Raw genomic sequence first — 25,205 nt, 5'->3', positions numbered from 1 at the left:
CCATGATGGATTGGAATAAGAAAAAAAAAACAAAAAAAAACAAAAAACCTAGTCCTTCGCCAGAGATGGTTGGAGAAGCACTGCTCTGGAGGACACACTGGGTGGGGTTCTGGGGAACAGGCGTGTACATGGTACTTTAATTGGGAACTGCAGCCACGGAGCACAGACAGAAGGGGTGACACATGCGCAAGAGAACCCCAACAAGTGGGGAGTACAGTTCAGGTTTATTCTTTTTCCATACATGTCAAATGATGACAATAATTAAATGGAAAGTAGAAAAGTGTTAGCACTGACAATGATGATATATGGCTAAGTTCAGAAGAAGTGAAACAAAAAACATTTGTATTAAATTAACATCAATGGCAGTCACACATAGGCATACCTTGTTTTAATTTGCTTCACTTTATTGTGCTTCACAGATAGCAGTAGCTTTGTATTTTTTTTTTTTACAAATTGAAGGTTTGTGGCACCCCAGTGTCGAGCAAGTCTATCAGCGCCATTTTTCCAACGGCATTTGCTCACCTCATGTTTCTGTGTAACATTTTGGTAATTCTAGCAATATTTCAAAACTTTTCTAATTACTGTTATATTCGTTATGGTGATCTGTGATCAGTGACCTCTGATGTTACTACTGCAATTGCTGTGGGGCACCATGAACAGCATCCGTATAAGATGGAGAACTTAACAGATAAATGCTGTGCGTGTTCCGATTGCTCCACTGACTGGCCTTTCCCCGTCTCTCTCTTCTCGTTGGGCCTCCCTATTTCCTGAGACACAACGATATTGGAATCAGGCCAGTTAATAACCCTACAGTGACCTCTAAGTGTGCATGAAAAGAAGAGTTGCACATCTCTCACTTTAAATCAAAAGCTAGAAATGAGCTCAGTGAGGAAGGCATGTTGAAAGCGGAGGTAGGCTGAAAGCTAGGCCTCTTGTGCCAAACAGTTAGCCAAGTTGCGAATGCAAAGGAAAACTTCCTAAAGGAAATTAAAAGTGCTACTCCAGTGAACACATGATGATAAGAAAGTGAAACAGCCTTATTGCTGATATGGAGAAAGTGGCAGTGGTCTGGATAGAAGATCAAGCCAGCCACAACATTCCTGTAAGCCAAAGCCTCATCCGGAGCATGACCCTAACTCTCTTCAGTTCTGTGAAGGCTGAGAAAGGTGAGGAAGCTGCAGAATTTCAGTCTGAAGTTAGCGGAGGTTGAAGGAAAGAAGCCCTCTCTATAACGTAACAGCGCAAGGAGAAGCAGCAAGGGCTGATGTAGAAGCTGCAGCAAGTTATCCAGAAGATCTAGCTCAGATAATTCACGAAGGTGGCTACACTAAACAACAGATTGTCAGTGTAGATGAAAGAGCTTTCTATTAGAAAAAGATGCCATATACAACTTTCATAGCTAGAGAGAAGAAGTCAATGTCTGGCTTCAAAGCTTCAAATAACAGACTGACTCTTTTTTAAGGTGCTAAAGCAGTTGGTGACTTTAAGTGGAAGCTAATGTCCATCTACCATTCTGAAAATCCTAGGGTCTGTCAGAATTATGCTAATATCAACTCTGCCTGGGCTCTATCAATGAAACAACAAAGCCTGTGACAGCACGTCTACGTATGGCATAAGTTTACTGAATATTCTAAGCTCACTCTTGAGATCTACTGCTCAGAAAAAAAGATTCCTTTCGAAATATTACTGTTCACTGACAGTGCACCTGGTCACCCAAGAACTCCGATGGAGATGTACAATGATGTACAACATTAATGAGATTAGTGTTGTTTTCATGTCTGCTAACACAGCACCTATTCTGCAGCCCATGGATCAAGGAGTCACTTTGACTTTCAAGTCTTATTATTTAAGAAATACATTTCATAAGGCTATAGCTGCCATAGATAGTGATTCCTCTGGTGGATCTGAGCAAATTAAATTGAAAACCTTCTGGAAAATATTCACCATTCAAGATGCCATTAAGAACATTTGTGATTCATGGAAAGAGATCAAAATATCAACATTCAGAGGAGTTTGGAAGAATTTGATTTCAACCCTCCTGGATGACTTTGAGGGATTCAAGACTTCAGTGGAGGATGTAATTGCAGATGTGGTGGAAACAGCAAGAGAACCAGAGTTAGGAGTGGAGCCTGAAGATGTGACCGAATTGCTGCAATCTCATGAGAAAACTTGAAGGGATGAGGTGTTGCTTCTTTTGGTTTAGCAAATAAGTGGCTTCTTGAGATGGAATCTGCTCCTGGGGAAGATGTTGTGAAGACTGTTGAAATGACAACAAAGAATTCAGAATATTACATAAACTGAGTTGACAAAGCGGTGGCAGCGTCTGGGAGAATTGACTCCAGTTTCAAAAAAAAGTTCTACTGTGGGGCTTCCCTGGTGGTGCAGTGGTTGGGAGTCCGCCTGCCGATGCAGGGGACACGGGTTCGTGCCCCGGTCCGGGAAGATCCCACATGCCGCGGAGCAGCTGGGCCCGCGAGCCATGGCCGCTAAGCCTGCGCATCCGGAGCCTGTGCTCCGCAACGGGAGAGGCCACAACAGTGAGAGGCCCGCGTACCGCAAAAACAAAAACAAACAAAAAAGTTCTACTGTGGGTAAAATGCTATCAAACAGCATTGCATGCTACAGAGAAATCACTTATGAAAGGAAGAGACAATTGATGTGGCAAACTTCATTGTTGTCTTATTTTCAGAAACTGCCACGGCCTCCCAGCCTTCACCGCCCACCACCCTGATCAGTCAGCAGCCACCAGCATCTCACTGAGGCAAGAGCCTCCACCAGTACAAACATTACGACTCCCTGAAGGCTCAGATGACAGCATTTTTTAGCAATAAAGTGTTTTTTAATGAAGGTATGTACATTTTTTTTTTAGACATAATACTACTGCACACTTGACAGACTATTGTCTACTACACTATACCATAGTGTAAACATAACTCTTACATGCACTGGGAAACCAAAACATTCCTGTGACTCACCTTTTTTTTCAATATCTGCTTTAATGCAGTGGTCTGGAACCGAACTCGCAATACCTCAAATGTATACCTGTAAGGAACTACTTACATGTCTAACTACAATGCATCGCAGCAGCAAAACACATATAATTTCTGATCTTCTCTGTTTTAATACAGCAACAAAAGCTATTATATTTTGCACTAAAATTTCATAGTTTGTCATTCACATACCATGGCCCAAAGCACACTGTATTTTAAAACGGAAGAATATTACCAGCATACCACACTGACTGGGAAGAGTGGTAAAAATTGTGGGCTAGGGAAGAGTTTTCTACAGAAATAAGACTAGAATAACTTCAAAGACTAAACTGTTTGTCTAGTAGGTAATTTCTATTGGTTTCTATTTCAACTGAGTGTCAGTTACACTCTTGGCTGTACAGTAAGTGGAATGTCAACATTTTATAGCATACATGCCTCTGGCCATAATCAGCAGTACAGATATGTCTTCAGCTGTTGCAGAAAAAAAGAATGAAAACCAGACCCCTGAAATTACACAGTTGAAAGTACAAAATATACTCAACATTGTTATTCACTCTTAAGATATTAAAAGACATATGGAAACTTTGTACAATTAATGAGGACTGAGCCAAGTAATAATAGGTAATATACTGCTTTTCAAGTTATTACTATTTCAGGTCTGTGTGAGTAGCATTAATTGCTGCCGTGGGAGATTGCTCAAGGGAAGGATAATGAGAATCAGGAAAGCAAGGCCAAAATTTATTTCCCAACCCAAAGGGTTGGCAAACTACAGCCCATAAGCCAAATCTGGCCCGCTGCCTGTTTTTGTAAATAAAGTTTCACTGGAACACAGTCACGCTCATTTGTTCATGTAATCATCTAGGCAGCTTTCATGCTACAGCAGCAGATTTGAACAGTTATAACCGCAAAGCCTCAAGTATTTACTATCTGGCCCTTTGGAGGAAAAGTTTGCCAACCTCTGCCCAAACCCTTTCCTGTTTGCTCATTTTCCCATTGATTGAACAATATTTACTGAGAACCTATAACATATCGGGCACTATTCTAAGTGATGAGGGTATAGCAGTAAAGGAAAAGAAAGAAAATGGAAAAGGAAAAAAAGTAAATAAAAAGTTGTTGCTCTGATGAAGCATACATTCTAATGGCAAGAAGCCATAAACAAATAAATATTTTAAATATATAGTAAATCCGATGGTGAGAACTAATTTAGGAAAAACAAAGCAGGGAAAGGGGATAAAGATAACATTAGCTTACTATGTATCAGGTACTGTTTTAAGTGCTTTTCGTGTATTAATTCATTAAATCTTCACAATAACCCTACTGACATGATACTAGGTGATAAAACTGAGGCACAGAAAGGCCACCCGAGTCATACAGCTCTAGAAAATGGATTTGAAACCAGAGCCCATGATCTTAATTGTACATTCTGCTGGCTCTTTGTGCAGAAAGGGAAGGGCAGGGAGTTACCGTTTTAATATGATCATCGGCGAAGGCCCCACTGATAAAATGACATTGAACAAAGCCCTGAAAAAAGGTGAGAGAGAAAATCATGTGACTATACAGGAAAAACTTCCAGGTAGCAACAACAGCCAGTGCAAAGGCCCTGAGGAAGGAGAGTTTCGTGTATTTGGTATTTGAGGCCCAGGTGGGGAAAGGGAGGCTGAGAAGGGGAATTTACATAGAGTGAAATGCACAGGGCTGAACTATATGGTTTGATGAGTTCTGTCGAATGCACATACCTATGTAACACACCCCCTAACAAGATATCAACATTCCTATCACCTTGTCTACATCTTGATGGAAAAGCTAACAGAATTTGATACAGTGTTTAGGAAAAAGAAAGGACTCAAGCCCGTGGCCTAATCAATAGAAAGATGGAGTGGCCATTTACTGAGGCGACTAACCGCCCACTCCCAACCCAAGCATGACAAGCACTCCTTCCATCCACCAAAGGAAGGAAGCAAGAAGAACTATAAAATTATCATCCACTGAGAGTCATCCCCACCATCCTTTACGCTAAAGCCTAATGAAGTACCTGTATCTTGTACATGAAAGCTGTATGTCATGGCAGACTGCCCACGGAAAATCCACAACCACAGCATCAAGTACTCCCATAGCACTTTTTTTTTTAACCTCTGTTGCCAGGTACCATATGGAACCATTGGTTATCTCTACTAGACGCTATATTTAGCTAAAGAAAAGGGATGTCTCTGGCAGGTAGGCTCACTTGACTAGGTCCATGGAATGTTGTCTCTACCAGACTAAGCTTTTTAAGAATTAAGATCCCGCTCTTAATGATTTCTTACCAAGCTTAGCTCAGGACATATACTCAATGCAGGTTTGATGAACAGATGAATAACCAATTGCTTGTACCCATCAACACAAAATTATTCATCAATCACCACCAAATGTGCTATAGAGTATTGCATATTAAAGAACAGTACACTAATGGACTTGTTTGGCTCCTTTATGTCTTAGATCATCAACCTAGATGTTTGTTTTCATTTTAATAAAAGTTCTGGCAACCCACAGCTTTCAGGAGAAAAGGAATGGGGGAGACAGAGAAGAAAAGTGAAGTAAAATATGTTCAATTGTCTTAACAGGAATTTGAAAGCTCGCTTTCACCATAGCTATATGTTGAATGCCTAGTGTTGGGCTACCAATAACCCATTTAATCAGGATTTTCCATACTTTATCTGGTAGGACTAGTGCTTCAAAATGACATGGCTAACCCATACATTCATTCGTACACACATATACATGTTTATTCAAAGGACATTTATCATTCACCCACCATGTGCCAGTAAATATTCTAGGCACTGAGGAACTTTCATTCAAGGGACCATCCCCAATTTCTACCTTTGCTTTCCAATAAAGTCCACCTCATGGCCCTGGTTAGGTGAGCCTATGTGCCAGAGACATGCCTTTTCCCTAGCCAACTTCAGCATCAGTCTGATTTTCAAGGGGCAACCCCAAGCTTGGATATTCTAAGTGATTGAGGTTCACATTCTACTTAACGTAGTGTTTGCTTGAGCTTGAAAACAAGGCAAAGGAATAATATACTTGTATATACATAAAAAATATACATTTTTACTATGTACTCATCAAAATATACTATTTTTACATAATATATTGATAAAAATACATATAGCATTTGTATATTTGTACAAGTATGAAACTATACTTTTTTACTATGTAAAAGTATACTTTTTACGTTTTTGCTGTTTATACCATGTGTATTGAATGTCTTGGAATTATCTTAATCTCAGGATGCCTTCAAGTCCTGCCTTCTGTCAAATAGTAATACAGCATGAAAAATGTATTTCTCCTTATGAAACTCCTTGCTGTGTCTCGATTTCGTTGCACCGAGCACTGCTAGAGGAAGCTGGGTTGGCTCCACTTCAAATGCCTGCTATCTAATCACGAATGGGCGCTTAACGTTACTCAACAATCCTTTTATTCATCATTATTTCCCTCCTTATCACATTCCTCATAATGGCTGTCTCTAAAAATTCCTACTAAACTCTCCCCTAGTCTATTCCTATTCCTGCCCACCCTTCATCTCAGTAGATTACTTCATACCCTACCTTACTGAGAATCCCAGGGAACTCTCCTCTATCTAAAATTTCTGTATATACTTACTTGCCTGTTCCCGGCTCTTAACCTTCTGTCATGGGAAAACTCTCCACCGTGTTCTTGATACCATCCCAACCTTTTCCATATTCACCCCCTCAGTCTCTCACACCTTCAATCTTTTCTATTCATCTGTTTCCTTCCACTCCACCAACAAACATGTTAAAAACCTTCTAGACCTAAAAATCCCACCCAAAAAACAAACGAACAACTCTCAGATTCTTTCCGTCACCCTTCATAAGTTACAGATCTACCTCTCACTCTTCACAATTGTCCCAGGCCTTCCTCTGCTTAGAGACAGTCAACAGCTCAAGTTTCTGTAAATAAAAAGAAACCAGCCAGAGACAGAACTTCTGGGGTAGATATCTATGGTTTAAAGGAAAGCTGAGATGGTTGATAGCCTTACTGATATATTTATTTCTTATTTAGTAGAAATTTTATAATATTCCACTTCATCTTAACAGTCAAGATGACTAGGCCCATTCACACACAGTCAGAAAGGGCCTTTGACCTTGGTCTCCTTCCACATTGCTACAGGCTCATAGACATACAGATGATGATGATGCCATGCAGTGTCTAAACAGCCCTAAATTCTGCTTCTTGCAGGGATGGGTAGTTTTATTAGCAGATTGCTGATATTATAGAATATGCCTAAGAAGAGACAAAGCCTGACTCATTTAGTAGAGAGAGGAGAAAAGCTCCCATTCGTCCTGGTCTCCGAGGCTAGGAGAAATGAAAAATAGGTTGTGTCTCAATGCCCAGAAGCCTAAGAAGGTACATACCAGTGACATTAACATATAACATGCTTGGGAACGGGGGGAGGAGCAAGTTTAAACATACAGATAGGGGCATACAAGTGTGACAGGAGCCAGGGGTCTACAGAGGGAGAGGCTTGGCAGATACCTCCATCTTCCAGAAACTGGGAAACGCCCTGAGGAGAAAAGGAGGACATCCTTCAGCTCAAGAACCTACATAGCCAAAGGAATCACTAGACAGTGTCAGAATGACCTGCCAGAAAATTCAGCTGTAAACTCCTGGAATAAACACTCAGCCCAAAGCACTGGAGAGCTGTGAGTGTCAAAACCACTCAGCTAAACAAGGCTTATGTGGCAAATAAAGGCTATGCATGAGTGGTGTAACCAAAACAAGTGTCAAGTAAAAACACACTACAGATCAACATGTTACAGGATGTTAAATCCTCCGAACGTGGAATGGGTTAGATGTTTTACAGGTCATGGACTTGGGTGGAAAGGGCGTGGCTGAAGCCCCCTTATTAAAGGTGCTGCTCTCATATCTATTTTCATTTATCTAACACTTTCTGGCCTAATGACTCATGGAATATGAATGAGAGAGTGCAGTGTTAACTGCAGAAGCAACACTGCCGACACTAAGGTGCCCTGTTGGGTACCGAAAAAGGGTGAAAATTCAGCTAATTTACAGATCTTCTTTGGTGATTTAAGGAAGATTCCAAAATAAGTATAGCTAGATTTCTGAGGTTCATTTGTATCAAAGCTCAACTACAAGTGCAGTTCCTCAGAACGTGACCTCATTCGGAGAGGGGGTCTTTACAGACATAACGAAGTTAAAATGGGATCATTCAGGTGGGCCCTATTCCATTCTGACCAGCATCCTCATAAAAAGGGGAAATTTGGACAGACAGATGTGCACAGATGGAAGATGATGTGAAAACACAAGGAGAAGACGGTCATCTACAAGCCAAGGAGAGAAGCCTCGAACAGATCCTGTCCTCAGAAGCCTCCAACCCTGCCGAACTCTGATTTTGGACTTGCAGCCTGCAGAACTGTGAGAATAAATTTCTGTTGTTTAAGTCATCCAGGTTGGGGTACTCTGTCATGGCAGCCCTAGCGAACTATCGACCTAGCATGAGGTGCTGGGCTGTGGCAGCAGCAGATTGACCATCCGCCAGGGATAAGGGGACCCATGATTACAAAGGTACAGGGCACCCTAGGAGGCAGAGTTTAGAGCTCAGCTGGCCTGAAAGGCCCAGCTACAGCTCTGTATAGAAGATTGAGTTTCCTAAGGCCGTGATGTGCTGGCCATGTTATGCTCTTTTCAGTAACAACATTCAACAACTGCCCTTATGATCCAGTAATGAATATGATACACTAACTCAATTAGATACAGCATATTCAGCAATTGCAATGTCATAACAAACACTTACAAAATGACTGCTTGCTCCCAGATTCAAATTCTTTTCCTACTGAGAGACCCAGCAATGACCTGCAGGGAGCGTCCATTAGTCGTTTGAAATTACAACGGTATCAAGTATGCATGGTTGTTTTTCATACTTTCTTATACTCCCCCCCCCCAAATAAGATTTAGGTACTCCCATACATCTGAAAAAAGACAAACACCCCCTGAATATTCAACACTGACTTTAAAAACAAGAAACAAAACTGCCCCCAAATCAAAAGCAAAATTATCATAATACGTAACATGTCTTCAGTGTTTGATCAGGGAGAGGTCTATGCTAGGATCCTGGCAGAGGACACGTGGATATATAACATGTACCTCAAAGCAACCTAGGATTGAGGAATAGTTCTGTACCAACAATGAAACTGCTTAATAAAACATTCAATTTAGATTTGTATTAAGATGACTCATGCCCAGCAAGAATTAGGTCTCCTCCCATCTCTTCTGCTGCCAGCTCTCAAATACTTCAAGTCATTTTCACAAGAGCAAACACATCGTATGAAAGAATGCCACGCCCCTCTGATGAATTGGAGGCCCTCCTCCACACAGGAAAACCACAGTAGTCTTGGGGCTTTACGTGTTCAGTTTCAAACTTAGACGCAAGCTGATAGCGACATTCTAGATTGTAAATCACTCCTGATCTTCAACTATGAGATGAGGCTTCTGATCAGGCAGCACAGATGTAACCATGCTGGCTTAGAAAGACATGTCCATGTTATCCTGGTCACGCAAAGAATAATTTCTATAGCTCCGCGGTAAAAGCCTTTTCATATTTACAATTCTTATTAAGTCACTGGGCTATCAGGAATTTCCAGAAGTTGTCCAATATTCTGCTTCTAAATACGACAAGCAGACCTATTTTAATTTGGAGGTGAACCAACTGACATCTTCAAGTCAGGGTCATCATTCTGGCTGTGCAGGTTGTGTCCTGTACAGGATGCCCTGCCCTGGTGAGTGGAGGCTGAAATCCAGCCTGTTTCAGCCCAGGTGCTGCATCTCCCTTGAGGGCCACCATTTTCTAATTGCACAAAAGCTCTCTAAGGACCAGTGCCACATTCACCTTCTCTGTGGATACCCTTGGGATACAGGTCTATAATCACCTCAGCAAAGAGCAGTGGTTTTATGTTTAGTTCAGGAAGTAACACAGTCAGTGGGACTGGAGTTTAAAGAATAAAGGGGAGTGGCTCAAAATGAGGAGACGTTGGCTGGGGCCGTGTCATGCAGAGTGATGACATTGAAAGGTCTTAAGCACAGCGATGACCTGATACAATTTGTGTTTCTAAAAAAAAGTCTCTCTGGCTTCTGTGTAGATAATGAATCAGAGGGAGCCAGAGAAGGTGTGGGAAGGTCCACGTGAGAACTGGTGATGATGATCACCTGACTGATCATCACTGGTGATCACGTGACGACAGTGAAGTGGACAAGCTATACTGGGAGACGGAATTGATGGGACTTTGTGAATGATTAGATGCAGGCTTAAGTGTGAGACGGAAGGAATGATGTCCCAGATCATGTCCAGCCTATGACACAAAAAACTGGGCAGAGGATGACGCCATTTATAAAGACCACTGCAGGAGGAGCAAGTTTGAGGGGTTAAGGTCATGAGTTCAGCTTTAGAGTTGAGATTTCTATAAAGCAGTGGGTGAATAGTCTAGTAACTGCTGGTCCTCAAATATGATACAATTTCAATCAGGGTTTTGGAAGTACTCTGGGCATATGATGAATATACGTTTATAGTTCTCAAATTATTCTCTATGACCACATTCCTGACCCCGCCCCCAGGGTATTTTTGGTTTGATCAGTTGCTCTGAGTGTAAAGAAATCTCAGAAGAAAAAGGGGAAAAGACAGCCCAAGTGGTAGGCATTCTAGGCCACATAACATGTTGATGGCCATCTCCTCATCCATCTTGCCCCTGGGATTTCTTCCAGTCTTCATCCGTGGATTCTTGATAAAGCAAGACACCAAATTCATTAACAGCAGTGCGCCTCGGGGCGTGGTTCCCAGCCCAGGCAGCATCAGCAGAAGTTGGGAACTTAAATGAAAATTCTCAGGCCCCAGCCCAGACCCACGAAATCAGAAACCCTGAGGGTGGGCCTCGGCAACCTATACTTTAACAAATCCTCCAGGTGATTCTAATGCACATTCAAGTTTAAGGACCACTGACAAGAATCAATCAGGTTTCTTTCACGTGTTGCTTCCTTATTTTCATCATTCTTTTTTCCTGTTAAAATTTCCTTGGCACTCCAAAATCATAGTCAACATCTAAGTAAGGCTCCTTCCCCAAGTGATGCCATCTCCCTTTTGGGTTGCACACTATCTCCCTCAAGGTGCCTGGACACACAGTTTTGTCTCCACTAACCTGAATCCTACGCACATCCTTGAGTCAACTGTGGGTGGCACTGCCCTCCGGCTCTGAGCTCCCTCACTTCATTCCAGCTGGACCACTTGGAATGTGGCCTTGTGTTATAAGCTATGTTAGCACCTTCCCAACGGGATCCTACCTTTTATGTGAGTTCACCATAGTGTGTCTAATATAGAGAGAAAATCCAATCAAATCTAAACGGCTGTTCTGGATCAGTGTTTCTCAAGGTGGAGTCTACTGGCAAGTGTATGTTGAGAGGACAGATTCTAAGCCCCAACTCTAGTCTATTAAACTAGAAACTTCCGAGGACAGGAATCTGCATCTTCAATGCACATTGAAATTCCATCACCCCTGCTGTAGATGAGATTCATCTTGTTAACTACAAACTTAGATGAATTGCTTCTTGAACACAAAACACTTAACTAAGACCTGAACTAAAATAAAACAAAATGACAAGAGCTTATCTTGTTCCTAACCTGTGGTCTAAATCTTAAATGTATCCTGCAGACTGTAAAGTTTTAAAACAATGGTATCACACTTTGCCCTCTACAAATACTGTGGGATAATTTCTTATCAGGTGTCTTCCCCAGCCTACACTTATGGAATTGACTTTTCAGCCCCAATGAATTTTATCTTTTTATTGTCAGTCCAGATACCCGGGCCATTTAGAAGATATCCTTTTCATCTATTTCTCTTAGAAGTCGTTATTTGGAAATTGTTAATGTTTACCTTAGCTTCAACAGAATGTAAACATAGAATTTTAGGTGTAAAAAGAAAATACCAAAATGCTGCCAAAAGGCAGAAGACATTCTTTAGAATTAGTGACACATCTTTCCACAGCCAAAAATATTTCCCAGCTTTAGTTATGAAAGTTAAACTTACTCTCCCACAACCAGATGCCCCACCAACCTCCTCCCATCAAGTGGGTACATGAGCTCCATCCTTGTCCCCCACAACACACCCCCAAAATGCCTGCAGACAGACAGATCCACTGTCAAAATAGTTACTACAAAGCAGGTTACATAACAGAAGCAGAAGAAAGAGAGGAGTGATTTTTAATACCATTGCAAGAGAAGTAGCCATGAAACAGAAGAGAAAATGACAAGCTCTTTCCTAGAATTAGCACTGGGCCTTTCTCAAAACCATTTGTCTTCATCTTTATTTTGTCAAAGACATCTAAATCCTTTTTTTAAAATTGCACTAATTCAATTTTCACCAGCCCTTTCTAAACTGAGCTGTGTCATGGAAAAACAGACAGACACCCCCCCCCCACATACATATACATCTGAAGTCTACAAAAATTACTAGCCTTGGGTGGTTCTAATGTATGCTTTTATAACTTCCATTTTCAAAAAATTGCCAAATTCCATTTCTGAGATGCATTTTAAGAGGATAATTTTAATAGATGTTCGTGGCTCATTCTGGCCAGCAGGAAAATGGTTTTTTAAATTGATATATAATTTAAATAAAGCAAAAGTCATCCTTTTTAGGTATACAATTCAATGAGTTTTTTTAAAAATTACATAATCATTAACTTTTTAAATTTTTATTTTTTATTGAAGTATAGTTGCTTTACAATGTTTCATGTGTACAGCAAACTAATTCAGATACATATATATATATATGTGTGCATTAGTTTTCAGATTCTTTTCCATTATTAAAAAATACTGAATATAGTTCCCTGTGCTATACAGTAGGACCCTGTTGTTTTTCTATTTTATATATATATTAGTGTGTATCTATTAATCCCAAACTCCTAATTTATCCCTCCTTCACCCCCTTTCCCCTTTAGTAACCATAGGTTTGTTTTCTGTGTCTGTGAGTCTATTTGTTTTGTAAATAAGTTCCTTTGTATCATTTTTTTAGATTCAACATATAAGTGATATCATAGGATATTTGTCTTTGTCTGTCTTACTTTAGTATGATAATCTCTAGGTCCACCCATGTTGCTACAAATGGCATTATTTCATTGTTTTTAATGGTTGAATAATAGTCCGTTGTATATATATACCACATCTTCTTTACCCATTCATCTGTCGATGGACATTTAGGTTGCTTCCATGTCTTGGCTATTGTAAACAGTGCTGCTATGAACATCGGGGTGCGTGTATTTTTTTCGCAATTCAATGAGTTTTGATAAATGTACACGATCGTGTAATTACCACCAAAACAATGTTGAGCTGTGCTGCCTAGTAGAGTTGCCACATGTGGCTACCGAGCCCTTGAAATGTGCCTGGTCCAAGATCAGATGTTCCGAGGTGTAAAATACACACCAGACTTCAAAGACTTGGTTTAAAAAAATGCAAAAGATCTAGGGACTTCCCTAGCGGTCCAGTGGTTAAGACTTTGCCTTCCAGTGCAGGAGATGTGGGTTAAGTCACTGGTCAGGGAGCTAAATCCCACATGCCTTGCAGCTAAAACACCAAAACATAAAACAGAAGCAATACTGTAACAAATTCAATAAAGACTTTAAAAGTTCCACATCAAAAAAAAAATCTTTAAAAAAAATGTAAAAATCTTACTAATATATGGTACAATTATAATATTTTCCATATATTGGGTTAAATATAATACAGATTAAATAATTCTAGCTGTTTCTTTTTCCTTTTTTAATGTACCTATTAGAAAATTAAAAGTTAAAAGTTACTGGCTTGCATTTCTGGCTCAAATTACATTTTTGTTGGACAATGCTGATATAGATTATTTCTATCCCCCAAAGAGCACCCTCTGGTCCCCTTACAACAGATATCTTTTCCCTGCTCCCAGCTTCTGGCAACAACTGCTCTGATTTCCATCCCTAAAGTTTTGCTTTTAAAAGGATTTCCTCTCTTTGTCTTGTATCTTCTAATTTTCCATAATCATCTTGTACTGTTTTTATAGCTCTCTTAAAAAGCTATTTTTAACATTAAAAGATTTGAAGAAGTCTTGCCTGAGCATTTCCTACAATTTTCATTAACCAATGTCATTTTCATTAACCAATGTCATTTTCATTAACCAGTTCCAAAGCTGGTAGGCCACCACAAGTGCATTCTGGGTAACAAACTGCCTTCCAGAAGGAGATGTGCACAAGTGGTTCATAACTAAATGGAGACCACTGTGCAGACATACAACAGTATCCGTTCACAGATGCTGCCGGAGATCTGAGCCAGAGGTGGGGAACCTCCCCCATAGCTTAACTGTATTCAGCCTCAGGGGAATGGAAAGAAGCTTTATCTGTGCTAAGAAAAGGTTGGACAGAAATATAAGGCACTGAATCGGTAAACCCTTTAAAGGTGGGAGGGAGAGCTGGACAGGAGGCTTTGGCCGCAGGCAGTATCTACTGGTGGGAACTCTGTGGTGGCTGATGAAAATGGCCAGAGAGATGCAGACAGACATCCAGTCCACGTCCCACCCCACTCCAGGCTCACTTGTTCCCATTCTGCTTTTCTTCTGATCCCCTTCTAATTAAACTGAAGTTAACTATTATAATTGCCATTCACATTTCCTGCTCCTATTCACGTTCAGGCTTCATTCACTCTTCAGACACTTTCCACCATCTTTCTGATTTTCCAGAATATAAGAACAACACTGGAGGTCAGCTCCTATCTGCCTCTGAACTCTTCTCCAGTCCTTCTAGATAATCAACCTTGAACTCATCTCCTCAGATTTCCAATCCCTGGCTCCCACCTTCACCCCTTTCCTTCGCTATCCCCTAGAGAATGTGAACAAAGGTCTTTGCATTTTGAGCATTTTACTGCTAGTCCTTCAAGGAAAGGTAGTAAAATGCTAACGAGGTAACTAAAAGCACCTGTGGAGTCTACATCCTCCCCATCCCTTCCCAAAAATTTCTTGCGGAAAATTTCTTCCACCAAGGAAACCGTCTACCCAATTTAGAATGGTATCAAAGGGAGAACAACAGTTGGCCTCAACGATTTGCATCTATGTCATCTGAACATCCAGATGGGATGACAGCCATTTCACCAATGCTTAGCCCCAAAAAGATCCCTTCTGGGTATTTCCACCCCAACTGGAAAATACACTAGAAGTGGAAAAGTTTCCAGTGTGGCTCCCTTGTAAGTTACACACTGGGAAAGGATGGCTCCCTATGACCACCAGAATCCCAGACAGCTTAGCAGATCTGGCACCCTGCTGGAGGATGCAGACACTACCTAGAATGACAGGGACCAGCCTTGCCCTTCTGGAGGCAACAACCAGTGAGGGGAGACATTCAGATAACCATAACGCAAGTATAGTTATTAAACGCACACATGATTTTAATACACGATCAGAGTTGGCAACGGGTCTATTTTTAAAATTTTAAAATAAAATAAAAACATTTTTCCCAGAGGGGCAATGCCAGTAAAAGAGGAGGATGTTGCAGGTTCTTCAGTGATGCAATGAAAATAAACCAACTGCCATGCATCCCACATATGTAATCTCTAATCATTACAAAAGCTCTGCAAAGAAGACATTATTATCGCTATTTTATGGATTAAGCAAACTCAGGTTGAAAATGACTTTGCTGCTGCTAGGAGTGGCCTGGAACTTGATAGAGCACTCAAATGGAAAGCATGCAGTTGTTTATTTTAAAAAAAAACTGAAAAATACAGGACATATTTTAACAGAGAGATAGGAAAGGATTATAGGTTCTCTGTATTTGGTGTTGCACGAGGCACTATCAGTCTTGGCCTGAAGTAGGTATGAGCCTTGACATTAAGAAATAAAACAAGAAAAGTTATATGCTTGTTTGGCAATTGTACAAATGATTTGCACTGAGTTCTCACTCAATGAAAAAAGAAACTGATTCCATCGTGTAAACAGCCTGGCCACAGGACCTTGGGGAATTCAATCAAGCCCCGAATGAGGTTAATACCTGCAATGCCTACTGCAAAGGGATGTTGTAAAGACTAAATGAGACCATCTATACACAGGCTATTATACTGTCTGCGATTTTTCAAATTACTTCAACATGAACAAGTTAGCAAAGGTGATAAATATTATTATTATATATATATATTTTTTTTTTTTCAGTACTAGGGCCTCTCACTGCTGTGGCCTCTCCCGTTGCGGAGCACAGGCTCCGGACGCGCAGGCTCACGGGCCCAGCCGCTCTGTGGCATGTGGGATCTTCCCGGACGGGGGCACGAACCCGTGTCCCCTGCATCGGCAGGCAGACTCTCAACCACTGCGCCACCAGGGAAGCCCGGTGATAATTATTTTTAACCTGTACTCCGGGGCAGTCAGCATTTGAATGACTAATCAAAAGCTCATATAAACAGAAAATCTAGTCAACTATGTTTCTCACAGCATAATGGCTGCCGCACATGATTTTTCATTGATCAAATGATGTTCACAATGGGCTCTAAGTATTGTACAAATATTCCCTCTCTTGCATAAACTGAATATAAGACTCTATCCAACCCAGTTGTCTAAACCTTTCAAAATGGTACCCTCAGCTAAAGATTCCTACTACTCCTATTTCTAGACACTTTGGAGGAAATTTTGTCACCTGATCCTGACATGAAAGTTAGCTAAATCCTGATAGATTAGCTAGAGGATTGTTCCATCTGCCTCTAACAAAACTTTTCTTTCACAGTGCTATCCAAATGCACAAGAGGACAGACCATGGGACCTTCCAGAGCAGCTGTGTCCAACAGAACTTTTACAGTGGTGGAAATGTTTTGTCTGCCCTGTGCAATAAGGTAGCCACTAGTTACAGGTAGTCACTTAGCACTTAAAATGTGGTTAGAATGACTGAAGAACCATTTTTTAAAATTTAATTTTAATTGTTGCATGTGGCTAGCGGCTATACTGCTGGGCAGCACAATTCTGGAGCTTACAAAACAACACTATAATGTTTTTATGCTTGTTTGCCATTATATGCTGTATGTGTGGCAGAATTCAACCTGTGAGTTTCTTTCATACTGGGTGATGAAGTTGGGGGAAAGGAAACCTATAGTTCTCATCTACTGTTCCTTGTTGACTAACCATATTCACCAGTGATGTAGAAACAAATCAGCTGAGGCTGGTTCCCAGCAGCAGCAACCTAGCTCCAGCGGGCCTCTGGACTCTGGAGGCAGATCTGGGTAATATGAACTGCACAAGTTAAGACTGGGGTGAAAACACACAACTCAGAGGACTGTCATGAAAATTAAATGACCGAACATGTGAAAGCACCATTTAACTTTGCTCACACCAAAACACTATTTTCACCACCATCCTCCTTTAATTAAGTACATGAGCTTTGATAAGGCTTTGTCTGTTTGGGAATGAACATATAGAGCATAGGAAATTATACCTGTCCTCTCCCTAATCCCCAAGATAAACACTGCAAATATTTCAGCTAAGAAATTGGTTTGGAAAAAGGATGTCTTCGTCACAATAATTGTTGCAAAGCAAAATAAACCATGGGGACTTCCTCTTTTCCAAAGAGCATCACCTGTAGTCCATTTACCATGTTTTTTTCCCCTAAATTTCTTTCACTTTGGCAAAATTCACATAACACAAAATTTACCATCTTAACAATTTTTAAGTGTGCAGTTCAGTGGTATTAAGTAAATTTATATTTATATTGGTTTTTGTCTCCAAAGGTAAAACAGTATATTAATATGTAAAATCATATTATAGCAGCACAAGATAAATAAACATCAAATTCAGGATCGTAATCATGGGAGAAGCGGGGAAAAAAGGGGATCAGGGAAGGGATATAAAGGGACTTAAGTTTTATCTAAAATATTTTATTTCTTTTCAAAAAAATAATGGATCAAATATGGCAAAATTTAAGACTTGACCAAACTGAGTTATAAGTATATAGGTGTGTGTTACATCATTTACTATAATTTTATGTATTCTTTTTAAATTTTTTTATTTTGACCTAATTTTAGACTTACAGAGAAGTCACACATTATCCATATATTTTCACCCCACTCCCCCTAATGTTAATACCTTATGCAACCATACTACAATAATCAGACCAGAAAATTAACTTTGTACAATACCATTAACTAAAATAAAGAACATAGTGAAGTCTCCCTAGGTTTTCCACTAATGTCCTTTTCCTATTCTTATAATCCTATCTAGAATCCCACCGTGCATTTTAGTTGTTATTTCTCTTTAGTCTTCTTCAGTTTGTGACAGTTATTGTCTCATTATTAGGCTGTGATTATACATTTTGGGCAAGACCACCATAAAAATGACATTGTGTCCTCAGTGTATCATATGACAGGGTTCATGACATCTTTTTATATTGTTAAAATATTTCATAATTTCAAAAAAATGAAAAACAAGTAGCTATATTAGTCTGGGTTTGCCAGAGAAACAGAGAAACATATATATATGTATATATACATACACACACACACACACACACACACACACACACACACACACGCATATACAAAAATGAATGAGAAAAGAGGTTTATTGTAAGGAATTCGCTCATGCAATTACAGAGGCTGAAAAGTCCCAAGATCTGCCCTCTGCAAGCTGGCGACCCGGGAGAGCCAATAGTGTAGCTCCAGTCCAAGTCCAATGGCCTGAGAACCTGAGAACTGATGATGTAAATTCCAGTCTGAGTCCAAAGGCAGGAGAAAACCAACGTCCCAGCTCAAAGACAGGGAAGACAGAGCAAATTCTCCCTTACTCAGCTTTTTGTTCTATTCAGGTTTCAAAGGATTGGAGGAGGCCCTCCCACACCAGGGAGGGCAATCTGCCTTAGTCAGTCCACCAATTCAAGTGTTAATTTCATCTAGAAGCATCCTCACAGACACCAGAATAATGTTGAACCAAATATCTGGGTACCCTGTGGCCTAATCAAGTTAACACGCAAAATTAACCATAACAGTAGCTTAATTTCTAAGTTAGAAACTTCCCACTCTATTTATTTAGGCTCCGAATCCCATCAAGTCAAATGGATTTGAGGAAGTGTTCCAATTTTCAAAACTTCCATTACTACTGGCTTCAGTTCTAAAACGTTGTAAATTCACAACATACTATCATTTTTGAAAACTCAAGAGCTTTATTATAGATGATTTTGCTTCAAGAGAAGAGGTAATGATGAGCCAGCTATACTATTTAGATAATATACCTGTGATCCAAGAAAAGCTAGCCCACCAAGTCAAAATAAGGCCCTAGGAAAGAAATTAACACAAGGGGTATTGTTAACGAGGACCTCAAATCCCCTGATCTGTTATTAGATGTAAAAGCTAAGTTATCTTTTAGAATTGAATGCGCTCCTCAGCATGGGATCCTAAAGATGGCGTGTGTCGTTGCTATTTCAATGTTGCTTTAGGAAAAAAATATCTGAACAAATTATGTAATATATATCAAACAATTAACAGTGATTATTCCTTTTCTGGGGCAGGAGAAAAGGTGAGTTTCAGGGACTTTCACTACTTGAGTTGTATTTAAAATGAAATATATATGTATACATATGTACGTACACACATAAACACACACGCACACACACACACACAGAGCAAATATACAGAGAAACGGCAGTATGGTACAAACAAGTAAAATTTGAAGTTTTCTCTGAGGCTTCCCCTGTGTGAAGCTCTTTTACCTTCAGGATCACTCTAAACTTTAGAAGTTTAGGCTGAGAAATAGTTCCTTCCTACTTAAATATTTATGTTTAGTCCCATTTCCATGGGTAACGGTATGGCATACAGCTTCCCTCTGACCTTCACTACAGCTGCCTGCGAAGAAGGCTACTCACGAATCCTGTTCTAGGCTCCCACTGCTCCGTGAGGAGGTCACAGAGTTTTCATGAAAAGCCAGAGCACAGGGATCCAGATCTCCTTATGCCAAAGAGGAAGCTGAATATTTACTTTAAATCTCATTTTAGCCTGCCCCAGATGTGGATGCCATTGTTTTGGGCCGGTTCTACCGACCACTTACTTAGAACACACTGTTCCACTCAAAGGAGTTTCTTTAGAGGAGCCAGAATACAAGTTTGATTTGGGCCTAAGTCAAGTCTCCCAAGAATCTTTCAGGGAGGAGGTGGGCGGGGAATATAACTGCTCATGCCTTGGTTCCTTTGTCTGTAAAACAGAGCAACTAACGATACGTAACAGATTGGGGTGCTGTGAAGATTAAACAATAAGCACATGTAAAGTGCTTAAAATAGGACCTGGCATGTAGTAAGTGGCCAATAAATACTAGGGAGCATAGCATGTTGCTCCTGACCTACACCCGCTGGGGTTAATCTAGAACCCCAATCACTCGCGGGATTTGTGGCAGCCTGTGGCCACTTGCCAGGTGGCCTCTGTTGGGTACAGATGGTGTCTCTCCAACTCCAACTCTGCCTATTTCTTATATCAGGATATGATAACTCCTGAAACAGACTCACCTAAAACAATCTTATTTAACAGAACCTAGAAATTTAACTGGTACAACAGCAAAAAACCTGAGAGTCGTAGAAAACTTTAAATGTAATCTTGTTAAATGGAAACAAAGACAGAAAAATATTTGAAAAAGATCTTTACGCAACTGACAGATTCCAATGAGTTGAGGTTCTTTTAAGTTGCACCAGTGTTTCTTGGCTTTTTCCTTTTTTGGATGTGCGTGTTTGTGTGTGTGTTGAAATCCATGCTTCTTTTTGGATAAATATAAAAACCGTATGGTTTCTTTTAATACTGTTTGAAACCTGAAATTTTAAAAAAAGTGACCAAAAGCATATCTAAGCAATGTTAATTTAAGAACATGCTTTTCCAACATTGCAAATCAACTACACTCCAATGAAAAAAATTTTTTTTAAAAAAAGAACATGCTTTTTCCAAGTACACACACACTTCATTCCTTGGAAACTCGAGTGGAAGCCCTACTCCCTTCCTGAGAATCACTGAATTGATGGAAAAACAGTACCCCATAGCCCCACAGTTTAGACCAGGCTGGCAGTTGCTGTAACTACATTTGCCAAGATGATTTTGCTCTTAGGAAAGGTTATTTTTTGTTTAGTCTCTGCAACTGACAGCCTTCAATCCTACACGACCCACATTTGTCCTCAGAATTTGCACATTTGGAAACAGACAATGAACGATTTACTTCCCCACCTACAAAGTACCCACTGAGACCTGACCGATCCCACATAATTCCACGATGCCATTGGGAAGGGAAGGGTAGACTGGGAGGTGGGAGGACTTGGTGAGCAGCAGAGGCGCCTAGAGGAAGATGGCAAGGAAAAGCAAAGCTCTAATTGTAGAAGAACCAAGGCAGCTCATGTTACTGAAGAGGCCATCAAAGGAGATAACATTGGGAACAAGGAAACAAGGACAACGAGGACAGAGATCCAGGTAACAGGTTTAAAACCGTGCAGACAATATCAGGAATAAGGCAGAAGCCTAGCTGGGACACTCAAAGTAGAAAACAGAGGTCCTCAATGATGCATTCCTCCAAACTTGTCCACAACCGTCTTCACTTTTTTCCTTCTAATACCAGGAAATAACACACTCCCTTTATTACTACCGAGCCCCCTGTCCATGCCACGGATCCCACCCTTACTCTCTCCAAAAGCAGCAGCCAACCGTTTAGGTTTTGAAACTCTCCCCCTGTACTGACTATGCACTGCTTTTGTATTTGGGGGGTGGGTGCGGAAACTAACCTTGCCTCTGCCTCCCCCTCTCACTTTGTCATCCAGACACTGATGAAGCATGGTCTAGGTTCACTGTTCCCACCTCGTCTCCTCCCATCCATTCCTCAACCCAGTGCAAACCTACTGACTCCGTTCTCGTGAAAGCCAACTGATAACATTCACGCTGCCAAGTGCACTGGAAGTTCTGTTTGGTTTGCTTGTTTTAATCATGTCGAGTATCCAATATACTTTGAATTACCTGGAAGAATGCCTAACAAAGGAAACTTCCATCCAAGTACAGGCTTGCAGGATAAAAACCAAGTTCCCTAACAGGGGTGGAAGACCTTCCACCATCTCACTGACCCCGTTTACCTCCTCATGTTTGATCTCCCCACACTCCTGGTTGTTTCTCACCTGGGGGATCCTTGCTCACGTGTCCCCTCTGCCTGAAAGGTCCTCTCCCCCAACCCCTCCCCACCCTCCACCTCACTAACTTCCACACCCCCCTAAATACTGAGATCAGAGGGAATCCTCTCTTGGAGACTTTTCAGACCCCCCCTCCCCCATCTCTGCCCGGCTGCATAAGGCGCCTTCTTCCATTCTCCCATGACATTATTTTTAAGTTCTGTTGCTGCACTTACCATTCAGTCCTATAAGAGGCTGTTTATGTCCGTTTCCCCAAATAGGCTCTAAATTCCCTCTAGACCAGAACTATCCTGGACACCCACATGACAAGAGGGAAGTAACCGCCACGGCATTTGTCCTTCTGCCCTCGAGAGGGATCCTCACCAGCAGGGATGATACGGATACTGGACATTTTGGGAGCAAGGCACTGGCTACTGCAGCTTTCTATCCCTTTTTTCTCTCTTCCCACATTTTTGACTATAACTTGGGTCCTTGTGTTGCCATGGTAACCAACAGCCCCAGAACACAGACTTCCGGCAGTTGGACTTTTAGCCACTGAGACTCAGGATCTGAAGGATTTTTCACCTCCCCGGTTTATGGCTCAGGAGTTGGCAGCACCTCTTTCACGAGGGCAGCCACCAGAGCAGAGCATTACAGAGACTACAACATGTGCGTGCATGCGTGTGAGTATTCTTACCCTCTGCCCCAGTTACTCACCGGGGCATCATAGAAAAAGCTGCACTAAAAAGTGCCATCAGATGGTGGGAGGATGGGCATCTAAATGGCTATAATCTTTCTGGGAAGCAACTTGGTAACAACTATTAAGGACCCTTTAATACATTAGTGATCTTTGATCCATTAAACCCACATTTAAGAATATAAAGAGAGACAAAGATTAACAAGGGAGTTTACCGAAGATGTATCTATTAAGAACAATAACTACTAATGGTCATTAATAAGAAAGTGGTAAAAAGTGACAGAATAGCCATATATATGTTTATTGTAGGTTGTGCCATAAAATATAATAATCTCAGTTTCAACCAATGTGACTTTCATATCTACATATATATGTGATGTGACTGCACATATATATATATATATATACACACACACACACACACGTATAAGTACATATAAAGAAAAAGAAGAGATTATAAGGGAGTCCACCAAAATGTTTTCATGATGATTATCATTATCTCTGGACAGGGGGAATCACAGGCATATTGATTTTGATCCTCATACTTTTTTATATTTTTCAAATTTTATACCATGATGCTATTTTTCTTTTATGATACAAGTTCTTTCAGCTGTAGTAACAGATGATGTGAGGCATCCGCTGAAGATGCTTAGTACAGAGGGTCGTATAGAACAGGTTTTGAAAGGGAGAGGGCTGCCTCTTTCATTCTTCACTGCAGATTGCAAAACAGGACGAACTTCTATCAGAATGCGATAGCTCCAAATAGAAAAAGGAATGCATAACGTTATTGCGTAAGTACCGTTATTACCTTCTTCTTTTCCCCAATCCCACTTATTTTTTCTTTCTTTTGAAGATCCCTGGGATGAGGGAGACCTGAGATTTGCGCCTTTGAACTCCACGGCGCACTCATTCTCCAGCAGCTCCGAATCAAACCTGAGTCTCTCTGTGGGCTATTTCCCCTGTGAGGACAACTTTTCCTATGAGAACATCATCTCCTGTGAAGAAACATCTTCTGAAGGTCCTTCAATCCACTTTGTCCCTCCTATCCAAGGGACATGGCGGACTGAAAACATAGGGAGACTCCTGGGGAGATGAGACCAAATACAGGACGACCCAGAGCAGTTTTGCAAACTAAGAATCACCCTGGCCTGGGATGTTGGCATGGCCTCTAAGAATTCAGACTCGATGGCTAATTGGGACCTAAGTGGAGACAACCAGTGGATAGACAAGTATCCCAAAGAGAAGACACAACTGACTCTAGCAAACTGGACGGTCTTGTGCAAAAGCTTGAGAAATTTCTTGAGAACCAGTAAGATGACGAAGATGAGGACTGTGTGTTCCATGAATCTGTTCAGCAGGAAGACTCTCAGCTGTCTAGCAGCTCCCCTCCAGGTATGGCTCAGGTTACTCATCAAGAACATGAGAGCTGTCAACACTCGGCCAAGTTCAACCCATCAGAAAATGAAGATGTCATCCAGTTTCCACAGATTCCTCCAAGGCTTCAGAAACAGGAGCTTGCTGAAGTGAGCACAGAGGTGCCTCACAGGCAAGCAGGGGCCAGGCCTGGTGGAGGGGCCAGGTGGGAATGCACAGAGAATTACTACCTGCTGTAAAAGGGTCAGAGTGGAGCTGAAGGGAAAAAACTGAGGAGCACCAAGGCAGAGAAGAGGGTAGGAAAGTAAAGAAAAAGCCAAGAATTATGACCAAAATAGGTGTGCATGTGTGTGTGCGTGGGTGTGTGTAAGTATTAATGAGTACTGAAACTGTGCATGTACAGTTGGGTCACTTTTGGTTAAAGGATTTGAGCTCCATAAATGGATAAATATTGACCCCACTGTTGTCTAGGTTACACAATATCTAAAACTCATTTTCTTGGCAGATAATAAGCGAGGTGACTGGCAGCCAAAGGACAAGTATTGCAGAGACCTCCTCAATCTCATCAGGTCCGCAAGAGAAGGAGGACACTCACTCCAGCACACAAGCCCTCTCCTGTCTGAACTTCGGGTGGATCTTCCGCTGGCTAAGGCACCAAGTCCTCCCTTCATTTTGGGGGAGAGAGCACCCCAAGAAGGCCACTGAGAGCCCCCATCAGCTAGCACAAAAGAAACGACCCTCTCACAGAAGAGAATCCAACCTCAAGAATCCCTCAAATTGGGCCACCCCATATCGCCAGATTTTTAAACTTTTTGATAGCCCCTATTCTACAATCCCCATGAGCTATTTTTTCCCCAATAAACAAAATACATATTCTTGTTATCCATGTCTTCCGCTCCCAGCTCAAGATGCTGGCTCAGGCTGAACGTTTATATGTTGGCCCGAAGACGGAAATATATTCTCTGGGAAGTTTCAGTATTATC

General features: G+C 41.1%; 2 protein-coding genes across 5 annotated transcripts in view; one reads left to right on the top strand and one right to left on the bottom strand.

Moving 5' to 3' along the window:
* PPFIBP1 (PPFIA binding protein 1) overlaps positions 1-25,205 on the bottom strand; it is a 176,410-nt gene that overhangs the window by 77,195 nt on the left and 74,010 nt on the right. The window lies entirely within an intron of this gene.
* C11H12orf71 (chromosome 11 C12orf71 homolog) lies at positions 1,049-25,029 on the top strand. Its single transcript, XM_067698585.1, is given in 6 exon segments — positions 1,049-1,166; positions 22,668-22,820; positions 23,702-24,103; positions 24,106-24,371; positions 24,728-24,965; positions 24,968-25,029. Coding segments are annotated over 6 exon segments (1,239 nt in total).

The sequence above is a fragment of the Pseudorca crassidens genome, chromosome 11 (assembly GCF_039906515.1).
Source record: "Pseudorca crassidens isolate mPseCra1 chromosome 11, mPseCra1.hap1, whole genome shotgun sequence".
NCBI classification, from domain to species: domain Eukaryota; kingdom Metazoa; phylum Chordata; class Mammalia; order Artiodactyla; family Delphinidae; genus Pseudorca; species Pseudorca crassidens.
Note: the sequence above shows the minus strand (reverse complement) of the source record. Positions and strands in the feature narration are given on the sequence as shown.